The sequence below is a fragment of the Poecilia reticulata genome, linkage group LG5 (genome assembly GCF_000633615.1).
Source record: "Poecilia reticulata strain Guanapo linkage group LG5, Guppy_female_1.0+MT, whole genome shotgun sequence".
NCBI classification, from domain to species: domain Eukaryota; kingdom Metazoa; phylum Chordata; class Actinopteri; order Cyprinodontiformes; family Poeciliidae; genus Poecilia; species Poecilia reticulata.
The window spans coordinates 3,722,651-3,733,011 of record NC_024335.1 but is presented as its reverse complement, the minus strand read 5'-3'; the positions used below and the strand labels follow the sequence as shown (position 1 = coordinate 3,733,011).

Genomic DNA, 10,361 nt, shown 5'->3' with positions numbered 1-10,361 from the left:
AAATGCTGAAGAAACTTTACAATATCTGTGCTGTTTTATGATGCCTCACATTAATCCGAGAATATTCCAGCAATAGTGGATTTGATGATGCTATATATTTGAAAAATAATGTGAAATGTCTGAATCTCTGCCCACTACGGCCATCTGCTCTTGTGGTAAATAAAAAAAGGAGCAGACCCACTGATTCTGGGCAGGTCACGTGACCAGGAAAAACAAATGCGCGGCAGTTAGTCTAAATGAATCTTTTCAAGGATGCAGTAAATAATGATGTCTGTTTTACAAGTCTGAGCTAAAATAATGCAAGGCGAATCCGTCCAAAACTCAGACCGGGTAAGACTGCGACCCTTCAGATCTGAGGGTGAATCTAGACAGATGCGCAGAGTTCAGACCAGGAAGGTTCCTTACAGAGTGGGATACAACTGGAACAAGGGAGGGAGACTCAAGGAGCTCAGGATAAGGTGCCCAGACAATGTGTTTACCATATTTTAGATTAGTAATAATACTAGCATATAATTTGAACTCTAACCCCGCAAACATCTCCTAGACACTTGGCGAGAAAATTCCTGAAGATATGGATGCACAACACCTTTGGTCGAGTTCTACCCCTGCAAGCCAGGTAACGTTGAAGACATACTGTAGCTACAATTCAATTCAGAATTAATTGAAAACCAAATGAGCGCTGCGATAATTATTTCCAGTTTGTGGTAGCCTCCTTGCCACTTTTAAAGTCCTGCATGAGTTTGAGGAGTTTTAAATGATGCAAAAATATATATGGTTTGTTACAGGTCCCACTACAGTAGAGGCCTCCTGAGACGAGCCTTTGAAACATGGAGGGACGACTGGTGGACATCCAGGAGGGAATGGAGTCTTCTAATGAGAGCAGAGTGCCACTACAGGTCAGTCTCGAGGCATTGTGATGGACTGTTCGTTCTTTTTTTTTTTTCCTGTAGTAGCTGCCTGTGTATATCGGCATTCGGTCATTCACGTAAAACTCATTGAGAAGTTGAAAAGCTTTCTTCTGCCCTCTGTGTTTAAGAAAGACAGACCAGGAGAAGTGAGACAAATATACAGTGTTGTGAAAAGTGTTTCTTCTTTTACGGATTTTATGCAGCTTTTCTGACTTAATACACAAATAATCCGAACCTTTCAAGTGTGACAAAAAAGGAAAACCAGGCCATGTGCTATTTATTTTTGCAGCAATTCCTAAAAGCAAGCATGCATGTGGCGACAGTGGAGAGGAAAAAACCTCCCCTTTAACAGGAGGAAACCTTCAGCAGAACCTGACTTGAGTCCATCTGCGTTGGGGGCTTGAGAAGACAGAGTAGTTGTACAAAAACGAAACAGAAGAGCTGATGTAGGAGTAATTTCGTTGTTAATGAAAAGCAAAAAGTTCACAACAGATGAAAACATTTGACTTTTGGCAGCATTATCTCAGCTGATGTCCTCCTCCGGGAAGGTGCAAAAGCCAAACAGAATGCCAGAACAGGTGAAACTTTGTATTATGCCTGGATGTTGCTTACATTTCATAATGATAGAAGTCGATTCAGTGGGCTGGTTATCGTCGAAGCAACTGCGAACTGCATGGCCCAAGGAAATGTTGGAGATGTCTGTGTGAACATGCTTCATATCCTTGATACAATCTAGATTATGTGCTGCTAATGATCTTTGTGTCTTTAGGTATTACCTGTTAAACCTGGCATTTTATGGGTGGAGGAATTTTACATCTCTGCAGAGACAGAAAAAGGATAAATTACAACATGCACAATCATTAGGTATGATTTAATATAAATAATAAGCAGGAATTATTTTCAGATCAAAGATGTGGTTTTAAGCACTCTGCTTCTGTGAACAGCTAATAGGCGACTGGTCCGAGTGGCTTTGAACAGATGGAAGGTTTTCATTGAGATCAGGAGAGGACATTGGAGGATGCTTGAATCCTTCCTTGAGCGGAAGAGGCTTTCGGATTTGCAGTAAGTTTCTTTCTCTTTTTTTTTTTTTTAGCATTTACTGGTACCGTGTCAAACTGGAATGCTTTCCATGTGTGTGACATTAACACTGCAGAGTTTTGCAGCTCAGTGTGGAATTTGTGGCAGACGAGGCTGCAGAAGCAGCAGCACCTCATGATGTTAGAGGATCAAGCACAAAAGCAAAGGGCGCTGAGCTTACAGAGCAAGGTAGACACACGGTCCGCTGAGCTACAAGTCTTTGACTTTTTTAGATTAATTGTGAATTTATTCCAACCGTGTATTTTTTTCTTGCGAAAAGGCATGGAGTCTCTGGAAAGAGACTCATAGAACTGCTTCTTACCAGAAAGAAGAAGAATCCAAAGCAGCTCTCTACTTCATTGTCCGCCTTAAGACAAGAGCATTTTGTCGGTGGAAGAGTTTCGCCTCCCATCAGAAGACCAAGAAAGACACACAAGGTTCTCAAGTTTTCCTTTCCTTCAACTATCATCTGTTCCACTGAAGGTAAAGGACCTGGTTTCAGGTTGCAGGGTCACTCTGCGTGTTTTTCTTGTAGCCGTGGCTCAGCGCGCCTGTCGTCTCCGCCTGGTCAGGAAGTATTGGAGGGAATGGAGAAAAGCTCTGAGTCACGAACAGAATGAAGAGAGGCGCTTGCGAGTTGCAAACCGCTTGGCTGTTCAGAGCACTCGACGCAGAGTGCTGGTGCACTGGAAAGCCTGTATCCTGAACTGTTAGATAAAACTAGTAAAGATTCACAAACACTCGCATTGCAGACATTCATACCCCTTAAACCTTGTTCCATTTTGGCATCCAAATAAACACAGAATAGTTCATAAATGTGATGTGAATGTGAAAAAATAAGGATATGTAATTTTTATTTTTTTATTTTTTTTGTGAGTGGTATGCATTTGCGTTCCATATATTTTACTTTAATACTCCTAAATAAAACAAAACAAAAATCCAGTGCAACAAATGTCAATAAGTATGTACAAATAAAAACCAATAGCTTCCAGAAGTCTCCAAATTAGTAGATACACTCCATCTGTGTGCAATTTAATCTCAGTATAAATGCAGTTGTTCCATGAAAGTATCAGAGGTTCATTACAGAACATTAGTGAACAAACAGCATCAGGGAGATCAAGGAGCACAACAGGCAGGTCAGGGAGAAAGTTGTACAAGAGTTTAATGGAGAGTTAGGCTACAAAAAAAAATAAAAACTCAGTTCGAACGCGAACAGAGAGTGCGAGGGAATGAGATATCCCTTAGACCCACGCATCTCAAAACGTAACCTGGCGTTGCTGGGCGGCGATAGACACAGCGTCATAGACACAGCGTCATTCTGAAGGAAAATCTGTAAGAGGCTGCAAAGGGCTTGAGGCTGGCGTGGAGGTTGACCTTCAAGCAGGACAACAACTATAAACATAGAGACGGAGCTACCTGGCTGTATGTAGCCAGATATGCATGCTCTGATCTGGTTTAGATCAGAGCATATCCATGTATTAAACTGACCTCGTGAAAGTCCAGACGTTGATCCAAATGAGAATCTATGGAGAGAAAGTTTATGTTCACAGATGATACTTTAATAGAACAGCTTACATTTCAGCCTCTAGATGTGCTCATCTGGAAGAGGCACAACCCAACAGACTTGTAATCGCAGTGAAATCACATTGTTGCCTCAGGGAGGCTGAATACAAATGCACACCACACTTTTCAGTTTACTATTTGTAAACGGTGTTGAAAACCATGCCTCGTTGTCTGTACAATTTCCAGATATGTACTCATTTGTGTCTGTCTGGTTGTTTGTGGATCCATCAGGAGAAGGTTGGGGGTGTGTGGTGTATGGTAGACTTATTGAAGGAATGCATCCCGCTCTGATAGTCCTCTGTTCAACTGTTTGGCTCTTGAGCTGTGATGTAGATGTTCAGCTGTGCAGAGAAGAAGCAGAGAGGAACCAGACAGCATGTCAGCATTTCCAGCATCATTTACTGGTAAGAAATGGAACAATTGGATCGCGCACGACCTGGCAGAGAGCAGTCAGTTCTTGATCACTTTTTGTGTACGCAGCGCGCTGGACTGCGGGGGCTCGCTCTGAACGTCAGCTGGAACAAAGCGCGGCGACTCAACAACAACATGGCCGTCCAGCACCGTCAACAAACAGTAATCGACACGGTCGTCACCTTACAGGCAGTTCCGCTTTCTTTCAGTGGAAACATCAAAACGTAAGCTGCTCTTTGGTAGATGCTGGCAAAGTGCTGGAGGCTGTGGACGGATCGACTGGAGGAGGTTGAGGATCAGAGCTTTCAGCCCCTAATCGACAAGGCGCTGAATATTTACAGGTTTTAGGCCACCTTTCTATTTTCTAGCCACCTTCACAGGAATAAAGGAAGGGAAAAACAAATCAAACATTTTTGAACTGTCTGTCATGTTGCAGGGTTTTCTTGCTGAGGCGTTGCTTCCACCACTGGAGAGAAACGTTTGCTGAACAGATCCATATGCAGGTATTTTCAAGGAGCTTGATCTCATTGGGACTTTCACTTAAATATTTTAGTTTCTATTCCAGCTGAAAAAAAATACATCAAGGTACGGTTTATTTTCTGTTATGACTGAATAAGACTGTATAACAAAAGCACACATACACTGTTCCTAACAACATTATACCATTCATCACAGATTGATTCAAGAAGAAAAAAAAATATTTTACCTGCTTTCTCATCTGAAAATGTCAAATTGGTCATTTTTAAATAATTTCTCTACAGGAAGTGGAGTGTCGCGCGGACGTTTGGTTTGCTGAGCGGACCTTACCCCGGTGTTTCCAGTCTTGGGTGGAGTTCACTCTGCAGGGACAGCTGCGAGAACAGAGAAGACTCGAAGCCGAAGCCGTCAATCGGTGATTTTGGGTGTTTTTAACCTTCTTGAATGCAGCCCCTGTCTATATCTCCTCCTGTGTGACTTGTTTTTGTGTCTGGATTCTAAGGAAGCGTCAGTTCGCCTGGGTGTTTTACACCTGGTGGGGACGGTCAGAGAAGCACAAGGAGGAGAAGCTCTCTGAGCGGATGGTACGCAGCTGCAGACGGAAACAAACTTGGCGTCGATTCAGACAGACTGTTGTGCTCCAGACATGTCGCCGTGTGTTTTTTCAGGCGGTTCTGCATGACGAGCAGCGCTGCGCGCGGGGAGCCTGGCTGCGGTGGAGAGGACGCGTGCAGCAGCAGATCAGAGAGGCAGAGAAACAGGAAGCTTCGCGCCGTCTGCACACTCACAGGCTTCTGCACAACACGCTGGTGCAGTGGAGGAACCACAGCTCTGAGATCAGAGACAGGTGGCGACGATCTGAGGTGACTGATCTGTCTGAGCTGCTGTGTTTCCATTGTTAATGGTGAACTGATCTATTCGTGTCAGGAGAACCAGAGAGCTGCAGGCCTGCCTTCAGGGGGATTTACGCAGACTGCGGTGGGCTGTAGAGAAATGGAAGAAGGTAGTTATTGTCTGGACACAGAACACTGACACAGAATGTGGTTATAGAATAACACAGCGGCTATTTAGGGCTGAAGCAGTTAATCGGATTAATGATGAATAATCAATTATTAAAATAATTGGCAATTAATTTAATAACCTAATCGTTTACTGGAGCTTACAGACTCAAAATTATGACAATGTGATGAAAGTCTAATACCCTCAGACCAGCAATAAATCCAGAGCTATGCAAGAATATCTACATTTTGCATTTAAGATGAAAAACCTTCTTAGTCTATAAATATCTTCCACCCAGAGCTCCTCGAGAGAGTAGTTTTAGCTTTATCTGGCTAAACTCCTGTAAAAAAAAAAGAACCCTTTGCTATCCAATTATTGATCAAAAAATAATCAACAGAACAGCCCTACACTGTATTGATGTTAAGCAAAAGCAGAAAGTGCTGAGCTTTTCACATGCTAATTTTTTTTTTGTTGCTGAATAAGCATCTTCTACTGCATTTGTAGTAAAGATTATTGTATTTTATGTAGTAAAATGTTTGTCATTTAAAAGACATTGAATTATTGGCATTTTCTTAGCTATTTCTAACATTGTATAAAATAAGATTAGTGTTACATAAAATATTAGCAGAATGTGGAATTTCTTTTAGTTCAATTACTCAAATAATGGTCAGAATAATCAATAGAACATTGCTGAAATAATTGTTACCTGCAGCCCTATTGTTATCTTCTGGTCGGCATCTCTGCAGGTCTTAGCCTGACGCTGATGAGTGTTTTTGTCATCAGTTTGTTCAGAAGCGGCGAATGAAGAAAAGCAGACTGAAGGAGATTCGAGACTACTATGAAGCTAAACTTCTCAAACAAAGCTTCCTGGCCTTGGAGGTGATTAATCATTAGTGTGTAGAAATTAAACCAAGGTGACTGAAGAGGATGTTCAGAGCCACTGCTGTGTTCACAGAATCACCGCTTTGAGATGTCTCTGATGTGTGAACGTGCAAAGGAGCTTCAACAGCAGCGAACGCAGATTTTCCTCAGGTACCTTAACTCCAAATGTTCACACCCTTCTACTCGTTTCACTTTCATGGATTTTATTGCCAATTCCTCTAAACGAATCGCCGAATCTCTCTGAGATCAGATGGAGAGAGCCAAGAAATGTTCAAGTCACAGATTCCTTATTAAGGCCTTTGCTTTGAGTAGGTCATTCTAATGTAGTCCTTTAGGACAGGAGGTTATTAACCTCCAGTTCTTAACTTCAGACTGGAATATGACTAAATGTCAACCTGCAATTTTATTGTCTTTTAAGATTTAAGTTTTGAGTTTAAGATTTACTGCTTTGAAATCACAAACATATTTCGGCCTCGCAGCGTTGAGTCATATGTCCTCAGGAAATCTCTAACAGCATGGAGGGAGAAAGCAGAGCTGCTGGCTGAGGTTCGACTCGCAGAGCAACAAGCCCAGGGGCATTTCCAACAATCCGTTCGGCAGAAGGTTTGAGCTTTGGCCCTTAATTTTAAAATGCAGCATAATTATTTTCTTATCCTTTGCTCTCTTTGTGCTAAATCTGTCCAGGTTTTTCATGCTTGGAGAGAAGTAACGAGACGTGCACTGTTGAAGCGCCACCAGCAGAGGGAGTTGCTCAGGCAGGCTCAGAAAACACTCAATGAAGGTAATGAATATGCACAGAACATCACGGTTTCAGCTTAGTTCAAGTTTGATCTGGACATACTTAAAGCTGATCAAGTGAACACATTCTTTGTTTAAAAATAATTTTGTAAAGCCTGAACTTTTAGGTAAAGTAAAAATGTTTCTCTAATCATTTTTCAGCTTTTCTTAATGGCTGATAAAGACGTTAAAGGACATCCATTTGAGAAGTTGGACGCTAAGTTTAAAAAATAAGTAATTTAAATAAGGACATATGAGTATCTGTATGTTCCAGGTTTCGACCTGATGAGAAGCAATACCAAAAATGTTCCTTTTGTGTTTCAAATAGAAAATAGACAATGTTTTTATAAAAAAAAAATCTCGGGGTAAAATTATTAGGTCAAAAAGTATTTCAGATTTTTAGCGAGATGATCAAATGTGATCATCTCTTTTATAAGTGGATTTGATAGGGTTTTGTGCACATTATTTGCAGATTAGAGTTAAGCAAATATTCTTCTATCTCTAAATTTCCCATCTTGGCTTTATTGTTAGAGTTTTAAATTACTGTTGTAAAATCTTCTTAGATTCTACCTGCACAATATAATAAGGCAAGAATCCTAAACTGTGCTGAACTTTTCTGTGTGATTTATTTATTTATTTTTTTTAGCTCGGCTGCGGCTGATTTTCAGACAGTGGAGGGAACGAACCACAGAGGCTCGGACGCTGAGGATGAACATGGAAAAGGCCAGAAGGCATCACAACTCCAAGCTGCTCTCTACAACCCTGAATGCATGGAGCAATTATCACTGCCAGCAACAGAGAGTCAAGGTTGCCGTTTTTTCACTAAATACATCTGTCACATAAAACTACACTGCTACTACATGAAAGCTTCAAAGTTGCTGTAACTCTTCAGGTCATGAAAAGACAAGGACTCCTGTTGCTGAGGTTTAAGATGTACCAGAAGTTCTTTGAGCGATGGAAAACAAAGGTTTGCTGATGTTTTTGTTTACAGTTTTTAATACGAAGCTACACTTAAATAATGTGGGAATAACCTGGAAAAGCTTAAAAAGTCAAGTTAGTAAAAGTGTTAGACATTTTAGTTGACATTTAGTACGCTCTGAGGACATCAGATTCCGATCTGATGTCCTCAGAGCGTTTCTGCTGTACAGTACACTCTGTGATTTAACGCTCTCTCACAGGCTGTGACTTCTTGGTTCTTCTCTTTTTTCCTGCGAACAGCTGCAGCACAGATGCAGGGAGGCTAACCAGACGGAGCGAGCTCTCTGGCACTGGTCTCTCACCCTTCAGGCCAAGGTAACACCTGCCTCCACATTCTTATGTCGCATCAAAATCTCCTGGTCCTTGAAAGAGTACACACACCTTTAGAGCTTGGGATATTGTTTTATAATCCATCCCCGGTTATAAAACAGCAGCTTTAAACTTTATGCTGTTGTTTGTCCACTAATGTTCTCTTAAAAAAGCTCTGAGGTCTTCACTGAACAGATGGATTTATACAGAGATTAAATTACACGCAGCTTGACTGATCAGGCAACTAATTAGCTGTTTTTTTATTTTATTTTATTTACAGGTACCAGAATAAACTGTTGCATACCTGTCTATGCTACAATGAGGACAATAGTAAAAATAAAATGCTGTCTTTTTTAGTTTATACACAGATCCAGATGTAAAATACCTGGAAATAAAAGATGGAATGTTTATCTCTGTTCTCATGCTTTTGATATCAAACCCAAATGTTTGCAGTGGAAAAAATTAAGCTGGTTAACCTGTTTTAACACTGGAGGAGTGTATTCATCCGCTTCAACTTCACAATTGTATTCCGCTCTGTTTGCTCCAATTCATTATAATCTGATAAAACATGTGAAAGTTTGGGATCTCAGTGTGGTGTAGTGTGAAAATATGAGTATGACTATGTCTGCAAAAACCTGGGTTGATTGGTCGATTTGCGTTGTGAATCTGCTGCAGGTGTTGCAGGGATGGAGGCTCTGGGTGACAGAGCAGCGCAGCAAGCGGGAGCACGCAGCCAGAGCGGCGCAGGTATACAGAGACCAGCTGCTGAGGGAGGGCGTGACGTACATCCTCACGTACGCCGCGCACATGAACGACCTGACAGCGAGTCTGACGCAGCTCAGCCAGGAACAGGTGGGTGTTTGTGGAAGCGTTCAGACACCAGAGCGTGAGCGTGATTTCAACCGTCTGCCCCGCGTCCTGCAGAGATCGCAGCGCCTGCAGAGAGTCGTGAGGCGCTGCGCCATGCGGTGGAAGCGGCGGGCGTTGGGCAAATCACAAAAGGAGCAAGAAGTCAGAGCGCAGCCACAGAAGAAGAGTGTGACCTTCTGCTTGCCAGGTCCTGGCGACGGTTCCACGCCTCACTCAGCAGAGCAGGAAGCTGAAGCACTTGGCGGCCCGTGAGTTGAGATACAAGTCTGTCTCACTGAAACTGTGCAGCAGATGGAGATGAGGTTATCAACCTTGTTTCAGCCAGATGATCTTATCAGTGCTTTACATTTTATTTTGTACTTTCTCTTCTAACTTATAAAACTGGCTTTAAAATCTGGTTTCTTTTAGCAGTTATTATTGATTCATGTTTTTTTCTTCTTTATTTTTAAATCGCTTATCGGAAATGTATCCTGAGCAGCACTGAAGCAGCACTGAAACCGAGTCAGACAGGCTTCATATCTGGAGCTGAGTCGCCTCTGGAGAGCAGAACTCAAGATCTTCTTCTGCCACCGTCAGCCTTCATGACCTCAAAGATGCAGGAATCTGTATTTATCTCTTACCGTAACACATTTTAAACATTTATGTCATCCTGAAATAACTTGACTTTCTTATATTCATCCTTTTCTTTTTTCAAAGTTGGACAGTTCAGGTCTCAGAGAAAATCCATTTGTTTCCCTTCGTGAGTTTGAGACTTGCTCTACACACCTCCCAGCAGGTTTTCAAGGTGTTGTAGTTGACCTTCTTTTATTTATTTACAACAAACAAAACTGTGAGGCATGAAATATTAAAATCAACTGTTGTGATGCCCTTTCAGATCCCAATTTGAAAAATTCTCCTGAAAAAGAAGCATCGGTTCTGATGAGGGAGCTTCTCAGCGTTCGCACGGACATGAAGAACTTCCAGCAGAGCAAGAAGCAACTTCGGTGGGAAAAAAACAACCTAAATCCAAATATTGTTTATGCCATTTCAAATGTGGTGTGCAGTGACTGATGTTTGACTGTGTGTGTGTGTGTGTGTGTGTGTGTGTGTGTGTGTGTGTGTGTGTGTGTG

General features: G+C 41.8%; 1 protein-coding gene across 4 annotated transcripts in view; it reads left to right on the top strand.

The window, feature by feature from the left end:
- The first annotated feature begins 197 nt into the window (after positions 1 to 197).
- sfi1 (SFI1 centrin binding protein) overlaps positions 198 to 10,361 on the top strand; it is an 11,775-nt gene continuing 1,611 nt past the window's right edge. For 3 of the 4 annotated variants that reach the window (XM_017304931.1, XM_017304932.1, XM_008408796.2), the window contains exons 1-28: positions 198 to 458; positions 545 to 616; positions 786 to 896; positions 1,678 to 1,772; positions 1,853 to 1,970; positions 2,072 to 2,174; positions 2,266 to 2,422; positions 2,521 to 2,682; positions 3,882 to 3,952; positions 4,029 to 4,121; positions 4,203 to 4,300; positions 4,396 to 4,462; positions 4,721 to 4,851; positions 4,939 to 5,020; positions 5,105 to 5,283; positions 5,364 to 5,439; positions 6,219 to 6,314; positions 6,391 to 6,467; positions 6,818 to 6,920; positions 7,002 to 7,098; positions 7,741 to 7,901; positions 7,987 to 8,061; positions 8,313 to 8,387; positions 9,057 to 9,233; positions 9,306 to 9,499; positions 9,730 to 9,856; positions 9,948 to 10,035; positions 10,126 to 10,234. In XM_017304931.1, coding sequence (XP_017160420.1) covers positions 298 to 458; positions 545 to 616; positions 786 to 896; positions 1,678 to 1,772; positions 1,853 to 1,970; positions 2,072 to 2,174; positions 2,266 to 2,422; positions 2,521 to 2,682; positions 3,882 to 3,952; positions 4,029 to 4,121; positions 4,203 to 4,300; positions 4,396 to 4,462; positions 4,721 to 4,851; positions 4,939 to 5,020; positions 5,105 to 5,283; positions 5,364 to 5,439; positions 6,219 to 6,314; positions 6,391 to 6,467; positions 6,818 to 6,920; positions 7,002 to 7,098; positions 7,741 to 7,901; positions 7,987 to 8,061; positions 8,313 to 8,387; positions 9,057 to 9,233; positions 9,306 to 9,499; positions 9,730 to 9,856; positions 9,948 to 10,035; positions 10,126 to 10,234 — 3,155 coding nt within the window. In that variant the 5' untranslated portion in view covers positions 198 to 297. Of the gene's footprint in view, positions 459 to 544; positions 617 to 785; positions 897 to 1,677; positions 1,773 to 1,852; positions 1,971 to 2,071; positions 2,175 to 2,265; positions 2,423 to 2,520; positions 2,683 to 3,881; positions 3,953 to 4,028; positions 4,122 to 4,202; positions 4,301 to 4,395; positions 4,463 to 4,720; positions 4,852 to 4,938; positions 5,021 to 5,104; positions 5,300 to 5,363; positions 5,440 to 6,218; positions 6,315 to 6,390; positions 6,468 to 6,817; positions 6,921 to 7,001; positions 7,099 to 7,740; positions 7,902 to 7,986; positions 8,062 to 8,312; positions 8,388 to 9,056; positions 9,234 to 9,305; positions 9,500 to 9,729; positions 9,857 to 9,947; positions 10,036 to 10,125; positions 10,235 to 10,361 lie in introns of all 4 variants that reach the window. The other variant, XM_017304933.1, reaches the window with a different exon arrangement.